General features: G+C 45.7%; 1 protein-coding gene across 6 annotated transcripts in view; it reads right to left on the bottom strand.

Moving 5' to 3' along the window:
• The window catches only part of LOC115561405 (clathrin heavy chain 1), a 33,660-nt gene extending 6,297 nt beyond the window's left edge, over nucleotides 1-27,363 (bottom strand). For 2 of the 6 annotated variants that reach the window (XR_003979917.1, XM_030381434.1), the window contains exons 1-30: nucleotides 26,801-27,362; nucleotides 25,422-25,629; nucleotides 23,578-23,580; nucleotides 21,422-21,690; nucleotides 20,808-20,969; nucleotides 20,385-20,498; nucleotides 18,834-19,007; nucleotides 17,238-17,435; nucleotides 16,264-16,464; nucleotides 15,566-15,718; nucleotides 15,186-15,308; nucleotides 14,935-15,072; nucleotides 14,489-14,653; nucleotides 13,792-13,972; nucleotides 13,490-13,653; nucleotides 13,195-13,320; nucleotides 12,662-12,804; nucleotides 11,384-11,618; nucleotides 10,253-10,375; nucleotides 9,815-9,960; nucleotides 7,583-7,766; nucleotides 7,098-7,290; nucleotides 6,595-6,752; nucleotides 6,280-6,444; nucleotides 5,823-5,930; nucleotides 5,213-5,380; nucleotides 4,117-4,266; nucleotides 3,739-3,870; nucleotides 2,153-2,263; nucleotides 1,803-1,973 (exon numbers count right to left, since the gene is read on the bottom strand). Coding sequence is in view for 5 of the 6 variants with exons in the window: in XM_030381434.1 (XP_030237294.1) it covers nucleotides 1,803-1,973; nucleotides 2,153-2,263; nucleotides 3,739-3,870; nucleotides 4,117-4,266; nucleotides 5,213-5,380; nucleotides 5,823-5,930; nucleotides 6,280-6,444; nucleotides 6,595-6,752; nucleotides 7,098-7,290; nucleotides 7,583-7,766; nucleotides 9,815-9,960; nucleotides 10,253-10,375; nucleotides 11,384-11,618; nucleotides 12,662-12,804; nucleotides 13,195-13,320; nucleotides 13,490-13,653; nucleotides 13,792-13,972; nucleotides 14,489-14,653; nucleotides 14,935-15,072; nucleotides 15,186-15,308; nucleotides 15,566-15,718; nucleotides 16,264-16,464; nucleotides 17,238-17,435; nucleotides 18,834-19,007; nucleotides 20,385-20,498; nucleotides 20,808-20,969; nucleotides 21,422-21,690; nucleotides 23,578-23,580; nucleotides 25,422-25,629; nucleotides 26,801-26,842 (4,608 nt within the window). In the remaining variant the exon portion in view is untranslated. Of the gene's footprint in view, nucleotides 1-1,802; nucleotides 1,974-2,152; nucleotides 2,264-3,738; nucleotides 3,871-4,116; nucleotides 4,267-5,212; nucleotides 5,381-5,822; nucleotides 5,931-6,279; nucleotides 6,445-6,594; nucleotides 6,753-7,097; nucleotides 7,291-7,582; nucleotides 7,767-9,814; nucleotides 9,961-10,252; nucleotides 10,376-11,383; nucleotides 11,619-12,661; nucleotides 12,805-13,194; nucleotides 13,321-13,489; nucleotides 13,654-13,791; nucleotides 13,973-14,488; nucleotides 14,654-14,934; nucleotides 15,073-15,185; nucleotides 15,309-15,565; nucleotides 15,719-16,263; nucleotides 16,465-17,237; nucleotides 17,436-18,833; nucleotides 19,008-20,384; nucleotides 20,499-20,807; nucleotides 20,970-21,421; nucleotides 21,691-23,577; nucleotides 23,581-25,421; nucleotides 25,630-26,800 lie in introns of all 6 variants that reach the window. The other 4 variants (XM_030381438.1, XM_030381436.1, XM_030381435.1 and 1 more) reach the window with 4 other exon arrangements.
• Nucleotides 27,364-27,869: the final 506 nt, after the last annotated feature.

Here is a 27,869-nt window from a genome sequence, read left to right as displayed (position 1 = left end):
AGTTATATTATTATTATTTATTTATTTTTGAATATCGGATATCGGCTATCTTAAATGTAAAGGCCGGATACAGTGAACTTTGTATCTAATTGTATCTAATCCTGCTACTAGTCCTGGAAGGTTAGAGACACACTCGTCACGGTCACGCATAAGCTGCGAGGGGCTGAGCGGGAGTTATAGAGTGGCGAAGCCACGCCCCTTCCGGTAAAGCCCATGGGACCTATTAGATCTAAAAATATTAAATGGTAAATGATGATTTAATTTTTCATATAAAGAAAACTAAAAATGTTTGCGAAGAAGTTTGATAATGTTAGGTTATGTGTGAGGCCGCTTTGTGAACTACAGCTTTTCGCTGATCTCGACGCGAATGATATACGTCCCCACCCGCACTTGGAACTCCGGTACAGACATGGCGATCTCTCTTCTCCACCTCACTGCTTTTTTCCAAGGGGAGGATAAAAGCATCGAAAGAGGTGAAAAATATTATAAGTCGGGGCATTTGGAGAATTTCAGTCTTGTCTTGTCCACGCCAGTCGCAGGGAGCGTGACGTTACATGTAGCCTTTCTCATGTATTTTCTCTACAGCCTTTAACTGAACAATTGCACAATAAACGGTCAAACTCTTGACATGAAAAATTATCATTTAAATCCACAAACATATGTGTAATCCGGGACATAATAAGACTGGGACCAGAAAATAATTACTTTCTCTCCATTGAAATTCATATTTTTTAGATATCATAGGTCCCATGGGCTCTGCTGGAAGAGGCGTGACTTCGCCACTCTTGGAAACTATGCAATATTAAATTAAACGTAACCCCCTCTATAGGCCAATCTACAACAACCATGGCGACCCAACATTAAGTATTTTTGTGTGATGCTGCATGCAGAGAAAGGCAGGAGCTGTTGACAAAGTCCACAAAAGATTTAAGACGTCAAGCTCTGAGACTTTGCTGTTTAACGCAAGTAGAGTCATGATGAGGCTACTTCGCCTCTTCTAACGGTGAGTAGGCTAGGAACGGAGGTTTGTGTGTGTGCAGTCAGTCTACACTGCCAAGCCGGCACGCCCGGCGATTTTACCGTATTATCTTAAGTTACCCGTGTAAAACCGAGGGGGTAAAATCCCCCGTTCCTCACGACGCAGGCTTTCTTGGTTCAATGGAGAAGGCGGGGCTGCGCACAGAGTCTAGACCTCTTTAGAAGAATTAGCATATTCCCGAATGTTTTAATTTTTTTATGAATATAGACACCCGCATGCAATAATGAGTTCACGTCCGAGTGTAGGCTACAATCGCGATTAACAATTTACAAGTGCAAAAACGCAAACATATTCTTTATTTTGCTGACCACTTGTTTTTTATCCCAACTAAAGTCTCCCAAGGACAGTTCCGCTGCGTCCCTCTCGTAGATCGTCTTTCAACATCTTCCTTTAAAACGACTGCATCATCTTCTCTCACATGATCAGCAGCTCGCGGATTTCACTTTCTCTCCAGTTAGAACTGCTCATGATGATATCGCTGCGTTGTCTCTGTGGAGACAGTGCAGCAACACCTCTACCCTCTTTGTGTTACTGTAACAGGGTTTAGGGGGTCACCTTGTAGAGTTAGTTTAGTAATGTGTTACTGTAACAGGGTTTAGGGGGTCACCTTGTAGAGTTAGTTTAGAAATGCGTTACTGTAACAGGGTTTAGGGGGTCACCTTGTAGAGTTAGTTTAGTAATGTGTTACTGTAACAGGGTTTAGGGGGTCACCTTGTAGAGTTTGTTTAGTAATGTGTTACTGTAACAGGGTTTAGGGGGTCACCTTGTAAAGCTTGTCCTTCTTGCACAGCTCCACGCTCTGCTTCCAGCGGTTGTTGCCCTTGAAGAGATACGCCGCGATCCTCCTGAACTCGATCAGCTCGTGCTTCTCCAGCCCCTGGGCCAGCGAGATGTTGTCAAAGTTGTCGTAGGCATCGATGGATGCGCGCAGGGCCTGGATGGGAAGCACACCGCACAGCGGGATGAGAACGGAGGAAGAAGAACCAGGCCGAGGCCTCACCGAATACTGCATCACTACTGTCTGCATTAGCACAATAAACAGGTTCATCGGGTTTCTCAGTTGCTGTAACGGTTAATGCAAATAAACACAAAGCCCAAAATGGTATGCCGTACTGCATAGTCTTCCTCTGTGATGAAGAGGTTGTTCAGCGCCTCGTTCACAGATTTGTTGTTGTGGTTCTGGACCGACCGCAGGTACGGTTTCACCAAGGGCAGCTGCTTGACCTGGAGGGACAAGTAGATACCAAACATTAATGATATACACTTAAGAATAAGAATCAGAAATTCCTTCTCATTACTGCCCCCTTCTGGCCGGTATGTGAACTTCAGCAATCTGGAGTTTGTGCCACTGAGCTTGTGTTATCAGAGCCCTGGAGTGTGAGCTCCGTGGGATGAGACAAAAACAATCACAAACTAATGTTGTTTTTAATCCTAAATAAACTTCAGTTAAAAAGGGTTGAAGGAGTAGGGATTTTTTGCCATTGTTGCTAGGGATGCACGATATATCGGCAGTGATATCGTTATCGGCCGATGTTAGTCATTTTTTAACATTTCGGCATCGGCCCGATAAGTAAAACTGGTCCGATATTAACAGCCGATATTTATTTCCTAGTCTAGTTGCCGTTGTGTGTGTTTTTTGCCCATGCGCAGCTTGTTTGGTCATGTGACATTGTCAGTGACGCAGCCAGAGACGCACAGAGAGGCAGTACAGGAGTGTTTGTCACCTTAACTGAAAAGAATCAATGTCGGCGGTTTGGATGTTTTTTACGGTCTCAAATTAAGGTACTCGAATTGCAATATGCAGTACTTGCAAAGCCGAAGTAATGCGGAGGATGCCGTGTCAAATCATTACATACATTACCGTAGCGAAATACAGTTTCTGTTGCGTTTTATTTGGCGTTCCGTAATCCCATTGAAACGGAAACTGGAACCGGAACCGGATATGTTTATATTTGGTTGTAGTCTTTTCGCTCGGTTCTCCGGATCAACAGTAGGGATAGAACCGAGTGAAAAGACTACAACCAACCTCCCTCGATACATTTGATTTAGCCTATTTCACATATTTGAGTTGAAATTTACTTAAACTTGAAACACTTTTTCTAATTTATCAGACAAGTGTCTGGTTTCCATGAATACTGGCAAATTTGATTTAAGTTATAAAACCTTGTCAAGATATTGACAAGTTGTAAAGTTGTATAAGTAGCCTAAAACTAACACTGTTAGTAACTTGTGTTTGTTATGGATGCCCTGTAACTTGTTGAAGAAACAATGTATTTCGAAGTTTTGGTAAATAAAGAAAGAAATAACTTTTTCATATTCATGTTCTTCAGTATGCAAAATCATCATAGAAAATTGTTTTTATACCAATATCGATATCGGTAAATATCGGTTATCGGCCGTAACAGCAATTTTAATATCGGATATTGGCATCGGTCAAAATTTTTATATCGGTGCATCCCTAATTGTTGCACTTTATTCCTTTTTCAAAGCAAAAAGCCTGGTTCAGATATAATATAAACCATAACGCAGGCTGTTCTATTCCTCAGAGGCTCCTAAAATTTTAATTGAGAAATGTTCTTTTACATTGTTCCCTACAAATGAAATAGATGAATTGTAAAGATGAATTGTAAAGATAATGTTAAAAAGATAAACCCATTTCAAAACAGTACACATGGTAGGAGGTGGTCCTGAAGAGGTACCTTGCTGAAGTAGTTGACGGCGCGCGTGTGGTCCAGCCTGGGAGACAGCACAATGAGCAGGTCGTTGAGGCACAGGGGCTTGAACTCCAGGTAGAACTGAGTGGCTTTGTAGTACAGCTCAACGTTGGCCACCTGCCACAAACAGGACACGTTTTAGACACCGGGATCAAAGTAACAACACCATTACGTAAACACAACATAAAAATAAACGATGGGATTCTTGCACGTGAAACCATCACTCAGTCAACCCGTTCTGGTGAACGCCCCGGGCCGGAGAAAATCCTCCACCTGTCCCGCACTGCCACGCGTGAGGGGAACTGAATGAACGAGCCCCCTAGAGGCGGTCGTGTGAACAGATGGGGGTCGGCGTTGGCGTACCTTGGTGACGATGTCTTTGAACTGGCCCTCCTTCCAGGCATCGGAGGGGTGGCTCATCATGGTGATGATGGCGTTGTCGTACTCCTCGTACTTGTCGTACAGGAACACCAGCTCCGCCCACAGGTGGGCCTGCTCCGCCGCCCGCAGCACCTGAGCAGGGAGACCAAGGGGAGGTCACGAGGAGGTCAGGGAGAGGTCACAGGGAGGCCAGGGAGAGGTCAGGGGTAGTCGGGGAGAGTTCACGGGGAGACCAGGGAGAGGTCACAATGAGGTCAGGGAGAGGTCACAGGGAGGTCAGGAGGATACCAGCGAGAGGTCACAGGGAGGTCAGGGAGAGGTCACAGGGAGAGGTCACAGGGAGACAAAGGAGAGGTCACGAGGAGGTCAGGGAGAGGACACAGGGAGGCCAGGGGGAGGTCAGGGGTAGTCAGGGAGAGGTCACAGGGAGGTCAGGAGGACACCAGCGAGAGGTCACAGGGAGGTCAGGGAGAGGTCACAGGGAGGTCAGGGAGAGTTCACAGGGAGGTCAGGGAGAGGTCAGGGAGAGGTCACAGGGAGGTCATGGAGAGGTCACAGGGAGGTCAGGGAGAGGTCACAGGGAGGTCAGGGAGAAGTCACAGGGAGGTCAGGGAGAGGTCACGAGGAGGTCAGGGAGAGGTCACAGGGAGGTCAGGGAGAGGTCACAGGGAGGTCAGGGAGAGGTCACAGGGAGGTCAGGGAGAGGTCACAGGGAGGTCAGGGAGAGGTCACAGGGAGGTCAGGGAGAGGTCATTAGGAGGTCAGGGAGAGGTCACGAGGAGGTCAGGGAGAGGTCACGAGGAGGTCAGGGAGAGGTCACGAGGAGGTCAGGGAGAGGTCACGAGGACCGTTATGCATGTTTGGGGGGGGTTTCCCTTTAGAGCCAATAGTACTTGGTAGAAGTCAGATAAGGGATATTTATCTTGAACGTAATGTAAAAAATGCTAAAATTAAATGTAAACATAGTGATGTACTCATCATCATATCAGTAAAAACTACATAATTACAGTAGACATAACGTCCTAGCAGCGGTACTATGAGCAGCTGTAGTGGTGGTGTTGTTTAGAGCCATGCTCACCTTTGGGATGTTGACCCGGGACCAGAAGAGCTCCAGGTGCTCCCTCATCTTCTGGGGTTTGAACTTAGAGTAGAGGATGGCCAGCTCGGTGAACATGCCCATGTGGGCTCGCTCCAGGCCCAGCGCCGCCTCCAGCATGGTGATCAGCTCCTCGAAGTAGCCACGGTCCTGGGGAGAGGAGACGCACCACACAGGCAGAGGGCGTCACAGGTCTAGTTTGCCATCCTCCCCATGCATATACTTAGGCAGGCACAAACACACACACACACAGCCATAACCTAATCAACAACTGGCCAATCAATTTCCCTTTGAAAATATGCCACACACCATCAAGTGATTAGTAGCAGTTTGCTCGTGGCTACATACCCATACAGTCTAGGATCAGTACTCTCATCCTATACTGAATACGGGACCTTTAAGAGAGCTTTCAAACCCTTTACATATTTGATAAACAAAAACGTTTTGTTTAATATCTATCGATTTTAAGTCAGCAACCGCCGACGGAGACCAGGCGACCCTAGTAAGGGTCTACTGTGGACATCTGGGAACACTAGTATAAAGACTAATAGAGGAGTCATGTGTTCCTGCGTCTCTGGAACAACAGGGGTACCTGGTAGTAGTTGATGAGCTCCTCCAGCTCGTCAGCGTGCACCACGATGTGGAGACCGCACATCTGGGCCAGCCGGAACTCCTTCCCATCCACACAGGCGAAGCACACCTATCGAGGGGGGGGGGGAAGTAGAACAGAGGAGTGTGAAGAGAGTGGAGAGAGCAGCGGGTCACCTGACCTTTCTACCATGTTTGTTTGGATTTTAATTTTATGTATGAATTTTTTTAATCTATTTAATGTATTATATTTATTATGGAACCAATCATTACTGACTTCAAAAAACAATGCAACACAATTCAACTATGTTCAATACTGATCCCGGAGCCTTAAGGCCCATTAACTACCTCACAGAAAAATGGGTAAAAGTGAGATTTCCATACATTCATGTATGCATTTATTTGCCCAATATACCAATAAACACGTCCCCTGTGCGTGGAGTGGTGGGTTAGCAGCCTACCTCCTTCCAGGTGCGGGTGCTGTTGGCCTTGCGCGCCCCGTCAACGGCCGCCTGGAACTCCCCGAGGTGCACCAGCGTGGAGGCCAGCCGGCCGAAGTTGGACACGTTGTTGTACAGCAGCTTGGCCGCGTCGTACATCTTGTCGTCGTAGCAACGGTCGCCCACCTGAGGACCAGGACCCGAGGAGAGGAAGACGAGAGGAGACGAAGGAGAGGGTCAGGACGCGGGGTTGTGTGTTCCACAGGGGGTTGATGAGTGAGTGAGTGAGTGAGTGAGTGAGTGAGTGAGTGAGTGAGTGAGTGGCCTGAGGCGGACCTGCTGGATGTGGGCGTTGTTTGGGCCGTTGATGAACTCCTCCAGCTCAGCCAGGCGGTTGGTCTTGGCCAGGGCGAAGATCAGCTCCGTCTCCACGTAGGACTCTCGGGCCTTCTTACGAGCCATCTGGAGGAACTTCACCAGGTCCTCCCAGTTACCTGCGGACCAGCATGCACCTCACCATCATGACCGATACAAGGGCTCAACCAACATGCACCTCACCATCATGACCGATACAAGGGCTCAACCAGAACAGACTACAAGACATTACTATTAACTTAACTGAGAGCAAAGGCATTTTTATATGTAACACGGATGAACAAATCTTCCCTTAGAAGAGACCTGAAAATTATTTTGAATGACAGAATGCCTCATATCACGCATGTTGTTTATACAAGTGGATACAAGTGTGCAATTCAGTTAGTTTTCTTATTTGTATCCTAATAGTATTTCCCAGGCTCTGGATCAACCTGACAGTGGACCCAACGCTAGCGGTTCCTTACCGCTCTGTGCGGCCGCCTGGCCGACCTCCATGTAGGCGGAGGGGTCGTCCGCCTTGATGTAAGAGTCGATGGCCTCCTTCACCAGCCCCTTCTGCAGCTGCGCCTTGGCCAGCTGGCTCCACACCGGCGGCTCGTTGCAGCGCTCGGCAAACTCGTAGGCCCGGTCCAGGTTCCCGATGTGCTCGATCAAAACCTAGTGAGGGGGGGAGGTCAGCGGGAGCGCATTGATAAGAGGCAGAACCCACTTCTGGAAGTTTGTGAGGAATATATTTAGATATGACGGATGCGTCAGTGATAGCGCACTGCTGATGAGAGCACGGGACAAGGTGTATGCGTGCTGGTGCTTTGCTGGCCATGTGTTAATAATCAGCATCATGTCATGTGCAAGTACATCACAATGCTAATTGGAGCTCTTCCCCTTACAAAATCTGTTCATCTTGATTTGCATTTTATTTCTCAAACTATTTAATCAACAGGCGACCGACCTGCACAGCCGAGGTGTTGACGTCAAACTTCTTGAAGATGGCGAAGGCCTCCTCGAATAGCTCGTTGCTGATGGCGATGTTGGCGATGTCGGGGGCGTCGTAGTTGTCCAGGCGGTTGATGTACTCCATGACGCGTGTGCGGTCCGCCTTGATGGCAGTCAGGATCAGCAGGTTCTGCAGGTTCCTGTTGGAGCCACAGAGTAGGGAGGTAAGAGTTAAATATAAAACTGAAAAGGAGGACTGCGCAAACACAATGTATAAACATTAGAGCTGTCAGTTAAACGCGTTATTAACGGCGTTAACGCAAACCAAATTTAACGGCGTTAAAAATTTTGTCGCGCGATTAACGCAATTATTTTATAAAAAAAACAAAACATTTTTTTTTTTTTTTTTTTTTTTTCTTTGGCTCAAAACAAAGAAGCAGTAGCCTGACTGCTATGTTCAAATGACATTTGTTCAAAGCAGTCGTTTAATTGCACTATAGGCTCTTTTTTTGTATCGTCCTGTTTTGATCAGTGTATATGCCAATGTTGTTATCAATAAAAAATCATTTGCACAAGGCAAGCCGATGCACTTCACCATGTTGATAAGATAATTAAAATGAGAAGAATTATGGGACAAAAAAATCAAGGGATATTTAGCATAGAAAAAGAATTTGCGATTAATCGCGATTAATTAGAGTTAACTATGACATTAATGCGATTAATCACGATTAAATATTTTAATCGCTTGACAGCTCTAATAAACATGTAATGTATAAGTGTTTAGATCCGCGATGCCATTGTGCAGCCCCATTAAAATGACGAAATAACAGAGAAAGCAGAGGGTTCTCTCCAGGACAAAGACAAGAGTATCAATATACCGGTTTTAAAATTATACCGGTATATTTTTGAAAGCGATGTGTAGTCGAGACAATATCACCATACCGGTATATTATATATTATTTTAATGTTGCCTTGCGAGCGCCATTTTATAAAGCCGACCACTGCTCTCTGAGCCTACAAACCATGTTCAGCTGCTCAATCCCGCCCCTTACGTACGTAGCGTTCTCCCACCCACGGACGTTACGCATCACAACAAACTTCGAACAAAAACATGGCGGACACGGTGGTCGAGAGTACTGAACCCATAAAGGGACATGGGGTAAAAATAATGTTTTTAACGTTTCTCGTGAGCACGAGAAAGTATCTGGTGCGCATATCACTGGCTGTGTGTGTGTGTGTGTGTGTGTGTGTGTGTGTGTGTGTGTGTGTGTGTGTGTGTGTGTGTGTGTGTGTGTGTGTGTGTGTGTGTGTGTTTTCAGCGTGTGAGTGCGGACGAGTGAGCGGTAGCGTGCATGTCAGTTTAGTGAAGTAATGATCGAGTCCGGTTGTGTGTAAGAATAAAGAGTACGGCAAGGATCGGTGGCCGCTTCATTCCGACCATATTCCGACCTATAAGCAGACCCACTGCCGGTCAAAGTGAGGGTGTTGCCCCCGAGAGATCATCTGCCCTGGAGGGAACGTCTCCCCTGTGCTCCTCGTTCTGGGAGCCGACAGCAGGAAAGGTGTAGAACCAGCTCGCACTCAGAGGCGGATCGCAAGAGAGTAGTACGTGCTCCAATAGTGCAAGATAAAAATAAAGCACATTAATTTGAATGATTTTAGCTTGTTGTATGATTTATCGCGGGCATGGGCACACACAAGCTAAAATCATTCAAATTAGAGAAGAGGCTGCTTGTCAACCCCAGCGTCTTCGGTTGCTATGCGACGTCAACGGCAGACTATTTCTCTGCTGATCAACACTACGAATGCTGGTTACAAATAAATTGTAAAAAGACACACCATGGTTATTTTTGTCGTTTAGGCAAGTAGCCGTAATAAACGGGATAATGTATAGAACGTCGCCGCTCATTATCGAAAATAAGCCCCTTCAGGGCGTCCTGTTCGCCCTGCCGGGGCTTATTTTCCGATAACGACCGGCGTTCTATACATTATCCCTGACATATCTGTTGTTAAAGTACAGCTGTGCTTTGTTGAGCAAAAAAAAAAAAAAGGTTGATAGTGAACACTTGTGGCGTGGAGTTAAAACTACACACTTTACCCGTTTTGTTCAAAATATCGTTATAACATCGTATATCGCCATTAGAACAAAAAATATCGAGATATGAGTTTTGGTCCATATCGCCCAGCCCTAATCCATGGTACATCCATGGGCTACAGCCATCATGCAGACAAAAAGAGATCTCCCTACCGGTGCTCGCTGAACACAGAGTTGTCCAGGACGATCTTCTCCAGCAGCTCAATGAGCTCGTTGGGTAGGTCGGCCGTCATGAAGGCCTTGACCGTGACCGACACCTCCTCCGGGTCCTGGGTCTCCGAGAGGGCAGTCTGCACCACCTAGAGAGAGATGGGAGAGAGCGCGAGAGGATGAGATGCTGCGTGGTCTGGATCAGATTGGACTTTAAAAAGGGCAAGGTGTGATGGACCAAATGCAGTTCATTACAAGGTTTTGTGGCTGCTGTACAGTGATGCCATTTATAGATGGCAAGGGTACATTACAGCTTAAATATATTCACAGTGTGGTTAAAAAAGCAGCCATCTACGATGTGTACAGATAAAACACACAGGTAGCGTGGTGGTCTCCACAGACTCAATGCCAGTGCTGCCAGCCTGGGGCAGTGGGGCGTACCTGGTCGATCAGGGGTCTCCTGTAAGGGTTGGTCTCCAGCAGCACGCTGGCCCACAGCTCGGGGTCTTTGCGACGCACTAGGTAGCGAGACAGACTCTTGAACAGAGAGTTCTCGTTGCAGACCTTGGGACAAAGTAAAGCACACACACACATACGTTATTCTACAGTCCTGACCAACACTACTGTGATTGGCTGTCCCAAGCCCTCAAAAAGGGGCAGCATTTATTTTTCCAATTATGAATGTTGCGGTCAGTATCAATTCAAGGTAGAGATGTCCGATATTATCGGCCCACCGATATTATCGGCCCGATATTAGCATAAAAATGTAATATCTGTCAATATCGGTATCGGATTTTTTTTGCCTTGAAACCGATTTTTTTTTTTTTTTTTTTTATAGCTCAAATAAATGTTTTCAAAATTGTGCAGTACAGTGCACATTGTAATTGACTCATATTTGTGCATTTATTCAATTAAGGTTATTGAGTTTTAGTTCAAGAAACATACTGCTATGTTGCACATAGTTGTTCTGGTACAATGTTTTATCATTTGTGAAGTCAAGTTTGCCCTATTTGTTGTGGGCATTGTCAAGATTATCTCAGGGAGAGTGTAATCCAAACTGTTGTCTGAGACCATTAAAAAAATAAAAATAAACATGGCACTTTTCCCTTAAATTAAGTTGAAGTATTTTTCATATTTTGCACAGACAATGTTAACATTTGGAAAGCCTTGTTGCATTCAAGAATGCATCCAGTGGGGCATCACAATAACATTAAGCATGTTGTGTTAATTCCACAACAGGAGATATGTAATGTTACCTAAATAAGGTTTGAGGAAAAAAACCCAAATATCGACATCGGTATCGGCTGATATCGGAATCGAAAATTTAGAGTTGGACAATATCGCATATCGGATATCGGCAAAAAAGCCAATATCGGACATCCCTAATTCAAGGTAATCCATGAATCGCTTGGGGTTGCCGTATTCAAATGACGAAATACGCTTCTCACGGATAAAACGTCACCGTGTTCACACAAATAATGTACTTCCAACATGTTGGGCACCAGGGGAAGGGAATAAGGAAATGTTTTAATACCGCCAATCATAAGAAACAATTCATCATGTCCTCCTTACGTGGATGAGCTCCTGGTCGCACTGGCCCCTCTCGTAGGCCACGCAGGCCAGGTGGGGGTCCCTCTTCTCGCAGTACTTGCCCACCACGCGGCTGTCGTAGAAGGGGTTTTCCCGCAGGAAGCGCTCCGGGTTGTTGTTGCTGTCGATGTAGATCTTGGCCAGGGCGTTGTGGGTCGCCGGCTCCTCGCAGCCCTCGTGGATGCGGGCCTCCAGCCAGGGCAGCAGCAGCTTCAGTCTGACACACACACACACACAATAATGCTTATTATCAGACTACACCAGACTAGCGCTGGTGACTAGCACAGTACAATTAAGAAAAAACAAATAAGTCCTTCCTAAATTTGCATATGGTTTCCATCATTTCCATCTGAAGTTGCTTGAGATGAGACATTTACATATTCTATTTATATATAAGTATATATAAGTATATATATTTAAGGCACCGGTAGTCTACTGGAGTTGCTGCAAATCAAGCGCCTCACTAACGTCCTTTGTTTAAATATTCACTGCTTTCAAGTCACACTAACGCAGGGATGGGCAACTTTCATGATAAAGAGGGCCACATTTTTCATCATAACCATCGGAGGGCCACATGACTGCACACTTCAGCTAAACGTGAGCTGAGAGGAGCTACACAATTTTGAATTTGGTAGATATGATTTCCTGTATTCTGGTGCATTTTGGGGAAGGCCACTACCTAAAAAATCATCGAGAATCATAACCTATGTACGGTATGTTAATTGAACCAACATACATTCATTTCATGTTTTCCATCCTCAAACAGCCACATGAATGGTCAGTATTTTTATCAGTGCAAAGGCCTCACATACATCATCATTCAATGAAGTCAAAAAACTGAAAAACAGTGGCCCAACATTAAGTGCAACAACTCAATGAACTCAAACCCAACAAGCAGTTGTAGTAGTTGTAGTGGCGACTTAAGTGGATATCTTTAATGACTGATATCGCTTCTAAGCAAACTAGACGCATGGGTTTGCCTTCGAATTCTATGAATTCTTCTCATCTTTCTTGACCGAGTTTTCTGTAACTCGATCAATTATTATTATTCTTTTTTTTATTTTTATTTTTTTTTATTATTATTTTTTTATTATTATTATGTGCGGGCCTGACTGAGTGAGGATGCGGGCCGCATGCGGCCCGCGGGCCGCCAGTTGCCCATCCCTGCACTAACGCAATGGAAAGGTTTGCCCAGTTAATAGGGTTTGATCCACTCCTTAAAAAAAGACCCAGGTACACAAGCTCCAACCCCGGTCTCACCTGTTCCTCTTCTCCACCTCGGCCACCAGCTCGTCGGTGGAGAACTGCCCCCGCACCACCATGATCAGGTTCTTGATGACGTCCTCGGCACAGTCCACGTCCAGCAGCCCCCCAATGACCACGGGCAAGCGGCTAGGGTTCACCTGAAGGCCGGACCAAGACATCAATTCACGGTCACAGAGCTCCCCGGCTCACGTCTATGTAAATCAAAGTCTTCAATATGAAACCGTTTACAATTTAGCAAAGGCTTATCAACAGTCAGATGGATTGTTTGGAAACACTTTAGACTAAGGGTACGTGAATAAACCATTAATGAACCAACAAATTCGTGCTGAGAGTTGAACACCCTCACCGCCACACTGTCCTGTTCAGTGTTCAATAAAAGGCACATCTGATCAGATACACATTATTAACAACGGAGGGGACTTGGGAACATGTTATCTGATATAATGCCTGCTTTGCCTTCAGTAGTGCCGCTAGGCTTTGATTGAGCCTATGAGATCGCCGTTCCGGGAGCATTTTATTTCTAGTACCTTCTGCACATAGATTTCAATGTACTTCTGCAGGCTGTTGCGGTAGAGGTACAGCACCAGGTCGTGGACGAAGTCGAAGCGGTCGCACACGATGATCAGAGGCAGCTGGTCCGTCAGCTTGGCCTCCTGGAGGGACGCCGCGGGGAATGAGATTCAGAAATAAGTCCAACCACAAATCACAGCTGGTGACCAGATCCAACCCACAATCAAAACAGCAACGCTTTCAAAGAGATGGCAGATGTAAATATATATTTTTTTTTATATAACAGAGCTACGCTCGGCAGCCGCCCCGGACCTTGAGGAAGTTCTTGACTCGCTCGGGGTCGTAGCAGTTGCTCTCGCGGCAGATGCGCTCCACTTCCTTGATCTGGCCTGTCTTGCAGGCCGCCTGGATGTACTTGAAGTGGACCTCGGGGTCCTGGCTGAAGTTCACGATGGAGCCCAGGAAATAGAAGAGGCCTGTGGGACGAGCAAAGGCATTTAAAACAGCGATTAACCCCACTTGAAGGTTTATGAGTGAATGGAAGCGCTGAAGCAGGTGGACAGCGACTCGGGACACAGTTTAAGGAGATGAGGATGGCTTGGCTGTACGCCTACCCTCGAAGCTCTTGAAGGACTCAAAGAGCTCGGTGAGGGACTGCGTGGAGAGCTGCTCGTGGTACTTGGAGGCCACCTGGACGCAGATCTGCAGGTTCTGCCGGATGTTGGCCGACAGCATGGCCCGCAGGCACTCCAGGGAGTCCTCCACCGACAGGGAGCCGAAGAAGTTCACCAGCCACTGGGGGGAGACAGAGGCAGAGGGTCATGACGAAAGGTCATTATGAGCCGTAGAACAGGTTTGGAGTCACTTTACAATAAAGGGTATATTAATTAGCTGTTATTTAACATGAATGAATGCAGTAATAAGCCTTATTATATAGCATAGGGGTTAAGGTTAGTTGGTAACTCTAGCATAGGGTACCACGAATACCATTATTTAACAACCCCAGTATAGGATTAACATCAGTTTACTTAACGCTTATAACCGTAATAACTAATGTCAATGTTTCAATGGTATCTATAACAACAATACTATTGTCATGTAGTTTAATGTTTCAATGAGGGAGCACCAATTAAAAAACATTCCTAAAACAAATTGAAATTTGTCACACGGATGTGCCAGATATTTGAGAGCTCACATTTTTCTCAGACGGTGGGCCTTCGCTCTCGGTACAAATACGTTCCACATTAATATGACATAATGTAGACCGATGTGTCTGGCTCTCCGAGGTGACGCGCCTCCCCGGGCCCCTACCTCAGGGTTGAGCAGGTGCGTGTGCACCACGGCCCGCTTGATGTCGTACAGGTCGGTGTAGTGCTCCAGCGCCCTTTGCAGGAGGCCCGCCTTCTCGCACAGCTGGGCCACGTGGGCGCGGTCGTAGTGGGTGAACATCTGGTTGCCCAGAATAGCGTCGGCAACCTGTCCAAGTACACGGGCGGTGAGATACACAGATAGGAAGTACCAGTGGTACCAGACCAGTCCCTTTGGTGAATGGACCCGTGGGACACACATCACATCTGCTCGGAGAATGAGTATCGATGGGAAACCCGTGGATTAGTTGCTCAAAGCCACCGTGGGCACCTAAAGCATTTTAAAGACAACTATTCAACCCCCTCAACCAGCTCTGTCCCCAGCCACCCCGTACCCACTATGAGTGCCGTGTTTCCCTGGGTGGGGGCGGGGCTGAGGGGCGGAGCTACCTGTGGGGCGTGCACCAGGTTCATCTCCAGCAGGCGCGTCTGCAGCGGGCCCTCGGTGGGCCGGTTGTTCTTCAGGGCGTCCAGCAGGAAGGAGGTGCACTGCTGGATCAGGTTGTACTCCATGAACACGTCCACGATCTGGAGACACAACGCAGTGACCGGCCATGTCAGCAGGAGGAGAGAGTGGAACGAGCTCGTGAATCAATGACAACTACCAAGGGGTGATGCACGGTGACGCCCCGCCCCCTGACCTGTGTGATGTCAGCCAGTGGCTCCTCGTCCTGGACCAGCATCTGGGAGAACTGCAGGCCCTGCTCCGGACTGATGCGCATCACGTTCCTGAGCAGGAAGATCCAGTCCGGGGTGTACCCCACCTACACACACACACAGATGGACACCGTCAAAATGGATTCGGTATGTGTTCAGTATTATTCATTCTTATCTGAATATTGTGGTTACAGATTATAATTTTATAGCTGAATAACCGATACCGTTTCCTTCCATAGTCAACCAAGAAATACATGTTCTATGATGTATTAGAAAGACAAAACTTTTGCCTATTCTGAGCATTCAAACACACGGTTTCAAAGATGGGAGTGGCCAGAGCCACTAGGAACAGACTGACACCAACCTTCTTAGCGTAGAGGACAATCTTCTGGAACTGGCCCGTCTCTGCAAAACACTGGATGACCTTGTTTGGGACGTTGGCCCTCAGGTAGACGCTGAGGGCCAGCGTGGGGTCCACAGACTTCACTAGGTCCCCCAGTTCCTCTGAGCACTCCAGCTGCACACACACACAAACACACACACACACTTTAGGAAAACATTCTATACTTTTGCTAGAAAGAAATGCTTCCAAATGCAACCAGTTATAGTTCGTACTTCAAGTACTAGTAATACTAATAAGTACTAGTACTTATTAGTTAGGCGAGTGCTGCATGCAGCGCTCAACTATTGTTCTTCATAAGTTTTATTAGGCAAGTGCTGCACGCAGCGCTCAACTATTGTTCTTCATACGTTTTATTCTCTCTTTCTTTCTTTATTATTCTCTACAAACTTGGGGACCTATCTCCTTCCTCAATTTTTCACCTAGAGACTCTATTCAAATTTTTAAACATTCAGAATAGCTTGGAATCTAGCACTTCTTTTCAGATTAAATTAAATTAAATATTTTATACTTTTTAAGATATCTACTATTAAAATATTATCTTTTTTTTAACATGGGAGTCAATGGGAGGACGGCAGAGCCGTCCTCTGGTATGGTTTTTCATTGGCCGACGGTGACTGTGAACCGTCAGTCAATCTCTATCTCTCTAAGTGGTCACCAACCTTGTCCTCCTTGAGCCACTTCTCCAGCAGCTGCTTGCGTCCCTGCTGGAGCACCGGTCTGCACAGCTCTAGGGACTCAAACTTGTTGAGCTGGCCCTGGTCCAGCAGGATGCCAAAGTACTGCAGCAGGGGGGACGTCTGGCCCGGCTGGGCGGGCACGCTCTGGAAGCGCCGGATGGTGTCCGGGGTACGGAGGATGCCCTGCACACACACACACACACACACACACACACACACACACACAGTGTGAAATGGAGAAGAAACCGTTGCTGTCATTGACGGCTGAATGTAAAGGTACTTATAGGCCAGGATAATTGCATAAAATGCACACTTTGACCATTGTACCAACATGCTGCACTGTGCAGTGTGACAATTTCTGTAAAGAATCATTGACATTTCTGCAAAGAATATAAATGCAAATTAGCATCCCTTAAAGCTAGGGTAGGCAATTAATTAAAATATATAATATATATAATATATATATGCTGAAATTCTCTTCAGAAATTATCATCCCAACAGCAATCAGTAAATCAAAGGCTCTGACCAAATAAGAGTATTCAGTATCCATGGCTGTCGCAGGCCTGTAATAAGCCCATCCAATTATTTATTGCAGCCCTAATGAACTGATTAGATGGTTTGCGGGTGTGACCACCTTCCTAGCCGGCTACCTGGGTGCACTCTGCCCGTGCTCTCATTGTGCACGACCAGAGTCTTCCACAAGGCTAGGCAGACCTATTGCCTAAGCTAGCAAGCCATTCCTGTGTTTTTGGGGCGGGGCTATGGAGGGAGCCCGGAAGCCGGGGAAAAGGATTTCCTCGGTTGACTACTTTCAAAATCTAGCTTCCCCTGGCAGGTGTCACACATGGCCTACCCTGGCTTTTCCTACCCTAGCTCAGATACCTGAAGACGGAGGTGTCTGAGCCCTGCATTAGCAAGAGTTTTAGGCGCGGAGGAGCGCCTAGCGCTGGCCGTACCTTGGGTGCGTTGGCTGCCACCTTGGCCGCCTCGGAGTAGTTCCCTGCTGCAAACAGGGTGTTGAACTTGCGGGCGAACAGCTCCTCGGCGCCGGCCAGGTTGTTGCGCACGGCCATGCGCAGTGCCAGGTCAGGGTTCTGCAGCACGTTGGTGATGTAGGGGATGATGTTCTCCTCCTCCACGCACACCGACAGCACCTGCAGCCCCACAACACAAGGGGGGGGGGGGGGGATCCCTGGGTCACTCTCTCTGGGTCCATGATGAACGGCCACAGAACTAATACATTCAAAGAAATATGTGCGGTTTTGCCAAGGAGATGTGTAAATAAAGCTTTTGTAACATTTGAACAAAGATTTGATCATCATTTTAAAATTGCAACTGCAAAAAAAATTTTATTTAAAAAGACTGCTCTCTTGCCTGGGCCACGAAAGCATTAAAAAAAAGAAAATCCAAATGAAACACCGATATCTGAACAACTTTGAATGGTTAAGTCAGAAAATTGAACTATGCATTAAAAACTATTACCCAATCACATTCTCAGAAGTAACCTGGCCACGTACAACATTAAAAAGTCTTTGTTTTTCAGTTTGTGGAGTGAGGCTGTGGAACAGACTGGGTGTGGAGCTCAAGCAATGTCCAATCATGATCCAGTTTAAAAAGAGGTACAAACACATTGTATTCAGAAGGTACCAGGAGGAAGAAGGGATTTAATAATCAGGTGTTTTCATAAATGATAAATGTTTTATATATTTGTTCATTTAATCTATTTATTTTCTAATTTTTGTGAATATGTATTATGTAAATATGTATGTTTAGGGAGAAAGATAAGTTAGTTAGTTAATTGAGTAGCGTAGAAGGGGTAGGTTTAAATAAGCAAATGATTCATCCTACTCCTTATCAGACATGTTAGGTTTACATTATTACTTTTGCTTTGACTATTGTTATTGTTGTCTTGACTATTCTCATTGGATTTGTTTGTTTTTCAGTTTATTTTGCTGTATTACTCGAACACGTTCGAAATAAAAAAGATAAACTAAACTAAACACGTTCCTAAAGTGTGTTTGTGTAATTCTAGATTGTTTAAGATAAGACAAGAGCACTAAGTAGGAGATTAGCAGGCCTAGCCTGTCGGACATGCTCTGCTTATGTGTCAGTCCCGTGCTGCTCAACACCCCTGGTGGGGCCACTACCGCTGACATTCACATGTATTCCTTTGGGTTTAGAGGCTACAGTGAGGTCATACATCCACTCACACAACAGGAGATGGTGACTTAAGATGGCAGCAGTAGCATACAACACACACGCACACACACACACGCGAGCGAGAAAAATAATTATAGGGCAGTCATAAACATTAAATAAAAACTAAAATAATAATCACTCTGTATCACACACAATGACATTCATTCATTGAAACCGACTGCATAATGAAGGTTCTGCTCTGTTGAAAGCGCTTTGATAGTACATCAGCGGCGGTCGTTAGTGTGCCACTGATCGCTGCAAACCAGCCATTAGACAGAATTAAAGGCAGCGAGCAGAGAGGGCTGGGAGGAGTAAGGGGGATGACACACCGAACATAAGACGCAGCACTGTACCTGTCCTTTCCTGTTGACCCCGATGATGCCCGCGGTTGGCTCGTGGGGGGCGGTCACGAAGATGGTCTCCCCGCTAATGCGGTTCATGTAGATGCAGGTGCCGGTCTCCAGGTCATACAGGTGGATGTAGCCATACTTGGTGATGAGGAACACCACGTCCTGCTTGGAGCTGATCTGTGGATGTGGATGTGAAATCAAATGGTTAATATAAAGATAATGATTCACTTCCGACTCGGTTACCACTTAGGATTTTATTTTGCTGTATGGATGCTTAACGCACAATGAGAATGTATTAGTTTTACCCTGCCACATACTTTCACACCGTTATTCCTTGTAAAATCTGGATTTATATTGGTTAATATCTCTCCTGAAAGCAGGTGCTAATTGCAGAATTACAGTCAGGCCTAGTTCGTGCTGAGGAAAGCATCGTTAAAGTTTATGTCACTGTTCACAGTCCTATTTTGAAGAAGCTTATGAAGTAGATTCTATTGGATTTTATTGTCCTCATAAGAGATACATTTCCGCCGATGTACACGACAACACGACCTCCGCCATAACAACACTTACATCCCAGATCACCAACAGGCACACCTCCTACTAGGGATGGGCAAAATGATTCTTTTCCGGGAACTAGTTCTTTCAGTTCAGTTCACTATAACGATTCGTTTATTTGATTCGTTCGTTACGTCAGATTACATCTTAAAAAAAATAAAAAATAAAAAATAATATATTTTTAATAATTTTTTTTTTTTTTTTTAATTGGTCGTGGGTCCGGATAGGACCTTCAAGACCGCAGTCCGCCGTTTGGAGATGCCTGCTATTTAGTATGTCGAACGTCCCACCAATATTTATACCACTTGCTTACTCTCTATATTTCATTCATGGTTTTACATTTATAACTTTATTTTACTTTACATTTAATTCTTCATTGTTCAGGCATTACAGGACTTGCATGGTCATAAATAAAAAATAGGAACTGCAGTTTAATTTCTTTGTTTGTTCTTAAATTGACGTAGAATGGAGCAAAGACTCCTGGGATTGGGAAATGCGTTTATTCAATAAACAGATGCAGGTCAAGTCTATTTTCGAAAAAAATGTAGGGGGATATATGAGTCGAATGGTATGACCCAAGATACGTCAGACAGAGAAAGCGCGCATATTCGACGGTACCGCCTTGTCATTGGTTTACCCAGGTGCCATTCCAACACCATTGCTACCTCTCATTGGCTGAATCTTTGAGAACGTTGTAGACTCAATCAATGGAAGTCGCGAGGAAGACGGAGCTCTGTTCGTTTGTATATTTTATTTACGTGACCATATGTTTGGTTTATGTTAAAAAAAAAGAATCAAAGAACCAGTTCTTCTTGTTTTGGGGAACCAGTTCTTGTCGTTCACGTTCGGGATTCGTTCGTTGTAACGAATCAGTCGTGACCGACACATCCCTACCTCCTACCCTTCCTGTACCAAGCATGCTTACTAGCCTCGGGACCTCCATCACTTCAGATGACCTGGAAGCGCCCATTAAAAGGCCACTGAACACAGCCCAGGTACCTGCATGGCGACGGGGAAGTCGTTCTGGGCCTCCGGTGGGAAGAACACGTCCACGGCTTTCTTTGGGAACGGCTGGTTGCCCGTCGGGGGAGTGCCCACCTCGATGATGTGCAGCTAGGAGGAGCAAGCATGTGTTGTTCCCAAAATCAATACACACATCCACCATATTCTACCCGATTAAATAACGATAGCCTTACACGGTGTGGACATGGTTGCCCGAAACTAGGATGCAGTCCCTGCCAAGAGTTGTATTGAGAATATCGAGAGATTTATTTTTAAGCCCCCTCTCAGCGGAGGTCATTTGATGGTTTGTGGATATTGAACCGGGGTGATTGTTACAATTTTAACAGCCAGACAAAATGCCTGCTGGCCACTCCCGTCCTCCCCCTGCTGAGTAGGAGGCTTGGTGTGGATGAGTCATACCTTTCCTCCAGCCTGTCCCCGCACGGCGAAGCAGAACAGAGTGGACTCCTCTGTGTTGCTCTCCATCTTGAACTGGGCGAAGCCCGCGGCATGGCCTTCGATGGGCTGGGACACCTTCCTGTCCACCGAGTACAGCTGCATGGCCCCCACCACACGGTTTTGCTGGAGCAACGGAGAGAGGGAAAGGAATATGAGGCGAGGGCCCTTCGGATTTTAAATCGTAGTACGAAACCTCGTATCCAGAGATTGATGATATGCTGGTTTCCACAATGATTATTAAGTGCATGCATCCGGTTGACATTTTAACGACATACAAATGCCCAAATCCTTATTTAGCTGTTTTCTTAGGTGGTTCATCCAAAAAACCTTAATTGACAACCTACAAATGACTTTTAAGAACCAATATTTTCCTCTTCATCTAATCTAATGCACAGCCAGGCAGGACCAGCTGATAGTATGAACAGGATGAACTCATGAAATATAGCAGGTCATAGCATTTTGGATTATGCCTTTAAGCAAAGACCCTTTCAAACCATTCCGCATTTTCAGTTCAGAGGGACTTAACTAAATGAGAACCATGCCCTGATTTAATAAACACTACCAGGGATTCCTACCTGTGCTGAAATACCAATCAGCAGAAGCCATTTCTGTTTGGCATCGGTGCGGTAGTTAATGATCTGACATCCGGCCAGGCTGGAGTGACGGTCAAAGACTTTGATTGGCTGGGAGTCTCCTTCCATGCTCCAATGGTAGACGGCATTGTCGGTGACCAGGGCGACCGTGTTGAGGGAGATCCACTTCCAGAACGTCACGTCGTCCGTCATGGTGTGGGCCTTCATCTTGCTCTTCATCTCAATGTTAAAGATCTGTAGAGTCTTTGCAGCTGAAAAGAACATACAGGATGGGTTAAGGCATGCAGGTCAAGATAATGCTTTTTATTTGAAAAAAAATAAGCAATATAATATAAAATACTCCGACTACTAAACACACAACAAACACAACTACAAAAATCTGACCAAAAAATACAATTACATGAAATTAAAAAAAAAACAGGCTTCGGGAATAAATGAATGGAATATAAAAAAGGTCACACTCATAGGAAAAGTGTTAGCCAGGGTTAGACGGAAGAACCACCAAAAGAGCACACAACAAGCTAGGACCAGGGGCAATGCAAAGAAGGAAGCACGGAAGAATCAAATAGGTGGTAGGATCTCCATTCAGGTAGGAGCTGGTGAAACAATCCTCACCATCCACATACAAACCACGTGCAGAGCAATGAGCACCATCACTTGCACCCCACCGAGATTGGTGAAAATAGTCTGTTCATCATTTGATGCAAGCCTTTCTACATGCGCTCTAGTGGTGAAATAACTGGGGAGCTGCTGCCTATGCAAAACAAACAATTTATGGTCCTCTAAGAATATCCAGACACGTGAGATGGTTCAAAGTTGCTCAAAAGTTAGTATTTTTTTGGCAGGGCACCTCATGCATGCTTGCATTGGTATGGACAGTGTTTAAGTGTATATTTGACTGCAAATTGTGGTAAGAATTCCCTGTAAGAGAGGAGGCAACAGCAACATACTGTCTTGGAGGAAAATTTCACAGATTGGACAAAACCATCAGAACTTGCCGACATCTAAACTCAAGTGTAGTGCCATAAGAACCAGACTATCTACTATACATGTGTTGAAAAATGTGTCCAGACCTAGATCTAGTTGTGTTATTCAGATTTGTATAACTGAAATATTTCTATGCCATTAACATGTACATTTTGACCATGACACTTTTACCCTCACTGACCATGTTATGCGGTTCATGTAATTCAGGAAACAGATATTTAAATACTTGGGCTAGTTATCAAGAGAAAAAACTGAAATAGTGTACTAAAAAATGTTAAAAATGGATCTCCTAGTTTTTTTGACAAAGTCAAACAAACATCTATTAGCAGCACCTGAAACAAGATAAGTAGGAGAAAATAACTTTCAGCATTACCGCCTTTGAAGGGGTATAGTCGCGTTTCCACAACACTACCGTCAACCAGAAACCTCACACGTCAGGCATGTGATCACAAGCTCTTTAGCGACTCCTAACAAAATATGTTAATCCTCATAACAGGGATGCAGGACTTTCGGTCGGTTCTGAATGCACATTAGCAAAGAAAGACCACAAAGCACACAGCACAGACATGATGTTGGGAAGGTTGTCAGGCACACATAAGTCCCTTTCTCAAAAAGGATTGATTCAAGTCATTATGATTCCCAATAATATTGTCCCACTTCAAATACAAAATATACAGATAGTCGGTATTGAGGTATGGTAATCAATAAGTTCCTCCACAATGCTTATCCAATCATATAAAGAACCCATACCAAGGGTTCGTAACACAATTTAACAAGGGCAGTTTGAACTGCACAACGAGTTATCAAACATAAAATGAATGGTTATAATCTATTCAATGCTATATTATGATTGTGCCATCAATCTGCGACAAATTCTTTCTAAAATACTGAGAAATATGCCATTACAGCACGTGGTTACCCTGGCAACTTTATATTAACCTGATGTCAGCTGGGATTTGGATTAGACGTAAAATTACGTCTAATTCTGAGATCAGTTGTGAAGATCATTTGACATAGGGTTTCCCTGCTTGGCTCAACTACAATCGGGCCGGAATTCGTACCCAAGAACAACATCAAAACTAAGCAGACATTTCAGCAGGGTGCACACAGAATAACAATTTGACAATCATGATAGGTAAAATTCAACTCACCGTCTGCAAACATAAGAAAGCAGTAAGAAATGAAAAAAGAGCAAAAACAAGCAAAATAGACAACTCATTCATGATTGCATGACATTTGTAGTAGCATTGCTACAGTCTCTCATGTTCTATACAAGTAACAATCAATGCTCTGTAGATTACTTTACAAACAAATAGAGTAATGCTGGTTGTTTAAAGGTCCCATGGCATGCTACTTTATGGATGCTTTAATGAAGATATTAGTAGGCCCCAAACACAGTATTTGAACACGTTCCCGAAATTCAGCCGTGGTGCAGAATTATAGCCACTACGAGCCAGTCGCACATTGAGCTTTCCCCAAATGCGCTGTTTCGGTGTCTGTAGCTTTAATGCAAATGAGGAGGAGAGGGGCGGGTCAGGGAGGAGGGTGGGGGTGTGGCCCTGAGCAGCTTGCAGCCACGGTAGAATGCGCTCTGTTAGTGGATGTATTTCAATGGCGAGGCGCACACAGCCTTTAGCCGTGTTCTGTAAATATTCTAGAACACACAGGAGTCCTGGAGCTCTGTATCTAAATAATATCATATCATACATCGATATCTACATCATATAATATATATTATCACAGCCAAAAGCTGTGTGAGCCTCCAGACGATATAATGAATCTCCAACGACTCCGTCGGGGTCTCCGACGTCTCTGGTTCTTCCACGTTCACATCAATCTGTAGTAGACTGAACCACGACATGGAGGAGAAAGGGATTGTTGCCCGCGATTGTTGCCCGCGATTGTTCCGACCGGAGCCTCGCTGCCGAGGGACCACCGCCTGGGCAGCGGTCAGCGCTTAGGCGCCACCGCCTCCTGCAGTGGGCAGCGCCGAGGCGGTGGTCCCTCGGCAGCGGGAAGCGGGGCTCAAGCGGGAAAACATTTGCGGCCAACCATCCCTTTCTCCTCCATGTCGTGGTTCATTACTTCAGGGAGTCAACGCCAAAGTTCCTTTCCCCCAATCCATTCTCAACCATGGCTGAGATAACCCCCACTACGAGTGGGGGTTATGGCGCATGTTATGCGCCATAACACCAACAGCAGAACGGTTATCCAAATAACGAGGAAGTGTACAACACTTGCGTTACAGTCCTGGAGCTCTCCATCTAAAAAATACCATATTATACATAGATATCTATATCATATAATATACATTATCACGGCCAAAAGCTGTGTGCGCCTTCAGACGATATTATGAATCACAAACGACTTTGTCGGAGAACCGACGTCTCTGGTTCTTCCACATCAATCTGAACTAGACTGAACCGTGCGCTGCCGGGCGGTGGTGCCTCTAGGCAACCGGCAGCAGGCAGCATGTTGCAGTTCATGTACTTCAGGGAGTCAAAGCCAAAGTTCCTTTTCCCCCCCAATTCCTTCTCAACCATGGCTGAGATAACAGTCTTCATGACGACATATGGGAACACGTTCCAAACCGGCACGCTTGAGCCTCCGTTTTTTCAAAAGGCGAGCAGAACACCTAGTGCTTGTTTTACACCGAACGCAATGTTTTATCCACTGGGGGACCTTAGGGAGGCTAGGGGAACTCATATTTATGTTAGAAAACCTCATAAAGTGAGATTTTCATGCCATGGGACCTTTTAATTATTTAGCAAATGTTGATCGATGATTTGGCCTGCATATGAACACCAAAATGAGAAGCCAACACACAACTCCATCAACCAATCAACAAACATAGTTTACACAAAAACATGAAGGAACAGGGAACGACAAAGTTCACAAATTAAAACCCTATTATTTTTGTTTAGCTGTGTAGATTCAGTCATTCACTCATAGATATGTAGTTCACTCATGCCGTGAACTGGTGCGAAGTGCTTACCTTTGAGGGCGATCACTTTACTGGCTGGATTCATGATCGCGCTGTCTGCAGAGATGGGTCTGCGGATGGGAGTGTTGGGGTCGGCCATGTCAATAATAACCACTTGGGCCTGTTCGCCCACCTTCTCTCTGATGCAAATGAATTTATCAGACTCCATGGTCAGAGTGCTGAACCCGATGTTGGCTGGGTTGATTCCAAGGTTCTGCAGCTGAGGGAGGCACAGAAGGCAATATACCAGGTGAGCACAAGTTTTTCGAGTTTCACGGGACCATGTATTGAGTTCAAACCAACCCGTTGAAGGTAGACTTGACTAAAGAAGATAAAACACCCATAGTCCCAAAACTCCAAAGAAATTATTGCAATAAAATAAAGAAAAAGGGGATTGAAAAACCAAAACAAAGGGATTGGAAATGCGTCGGATGATACTAACATAGAACTGCCATTATATACCTTATGGTATAACCGTCTCTGACGGGTGTGCGAGCGTACAAAACTAACCGGAACGAGCATCTTTTCTTTTTAGACACAAAAAAAGCGGTCCAGGAATGACACTTTGCATGAATGAGTAAATGGTATAAATACATTAGTTTACATATACCCGGGTCGTGGGCTTAGTATGCATGGTCAATCAACATGGAGATTTCCGTGTGTGTGCAGACAATCTGTATCATCAGACCTGACGGTCTTCAGGATTAACGTGAACCCTCGTCTGCGCGGCGCGGCGCTGCGCCGCGCGTCGTGATGCTATTGTGTAACGTGATACATAAACACAACCATCACAACCTCTAGTAAAGCTACAACAATCAACCGTATTAAGGGATGTGAATAATCCCTCGGGGAAGTCACTCACGAACGGGTGAGCTGTAGAGCTACCGTGCCCACAACACGTCTCGTCGTCTCAAGCAGGGCTCGGACCCGTCCCGTTACCACACGCACTGAAGGTCAAGGCGCCTAGCACGGTGATGTTACAGAAGATGACCTCGTTAGGGTACAACACCGGGTACCGCCGGAGTTCATTTGGGTACAACCCCGGGCACCGTCGGACCTCGGGCATCACTGTGTAGCCGCCCCCGCCCCCCGGGGGAGGAGAGGTCATCCACCGCGGAGGAGGGAGTTGATATTCAGCGCTAGGGCTAGGGGTTAGGGGTAAGGGTTATCACCATCAGGCATCACCGTGTAGCCCGGGGCGCTACCGTTAGCGGCTAGGCACCCAGGTGGAGGGGAGGTCATTCATCGCGGAGGAGGGTGTTGATGTTCGGCGCTAGCCGCGACTAGCTGCGAGCTGTCAGACCGCAACACAGAGCCGGAGCGGGGGGATAACACATCCTCTGGATCACAGTGAATAAACAAAAACAAGAAGCACCCCTTGTAGTTCCTACCTGCAGGTGCTCCTGGAAGCGGATAGGCAGTATTTGAGCCATGTTGCTTGAGTTTGGTCCCTCAATGGTGCTGATGTTGTAGCTCTACAGCTAGCTGACAGTGGGAGTAGCTTAGCCGCGCTAGCTACGACCTCTCCTTATCTCTGTAGGTCGGAGCCAGGGAGGAGATAACGAAGCCGGATCAGGGCGGCAAAACTGAGTGTTTTTGAACGTTTGAAAAACAAATTCCGTTGTCAGAAATGTCAAATATGTCCCCCGGTCCGTGCGTTATATCCACCGCATCGGAGAGGAGCAGCGGCTACGGCGGCACAAGCTTTACTCCGAAAACCGCAATGGCGGCGGAAGCGGCGCAGAAGCTCTTCAGTCCGGAAGCCTCACTGGGGACATCAGGCTGGGAGGACGCACTGGGGCTGCTCTACCACCTTAGAACCCACTGGTTAATTCAGAATGGTGCTGCTCTACCCACTAAGAACCCAATGGTTCACTCACAATGGTGCTGCTTTACCATCTTAGAAGCCACTGGTTAATTCATGTGTATCATTATTTTTATTTATTTTTTAAAGCTGAATAGTTAGAGCTATTGGGTAAGTCTCTCGCAAATCTTCCCGCACCCCATACAGCGCCTTTTTAGTAATTGAGAGGATATATAATTGGCCAACTGAATGTAGGCTAGTTCCTCACTCTCCCCTTCTATTAGGGAAGCAGTCGGGCTATTTTACCAATTAGAATGGCTGCCTAACACTTGTCATACGTCAGATTTTTGACAATAACCACGGATTGGGGTTGTATTATAGAGAACAAGGAACCTATTTAATTAATTGCCTAAAAATATATAAATCACTAGGTTAATTGGCCATCCATGTAAGTCTGTATACAGAAAATAGGCCACACCACATCACACGAGTCATTCGGTAATAGATCATTAAACTTACAATACTTGAATATATCTATTTTTAAACATGGGTTGAAAATCGAACGATGTAGTAAGTGGTGGGATAGGCTGGCTATTGCTCGGGAACAAAGTAGTGTTGGTGCAGGTAGAAATAACAGGCCCACATAATATGTATTT

Source organism: Gadus morhua, chromosome 16 (assembly GCF_902167405.1).
Source record: "Gadus morhua chromosome 16, gadMor3.0, whole genome shotgun sequence".
NCBI lineage: Eukaryota > Metazoa > Chordata > Actinopteri > Gadiformes > Gadidae > Gadus > Gadus morhua.
The sequence above is the reverse complement of the archived record's forward strand: the minus strand, read 5'-3'. Positions and strand labels throughout refer to the sequence as shown.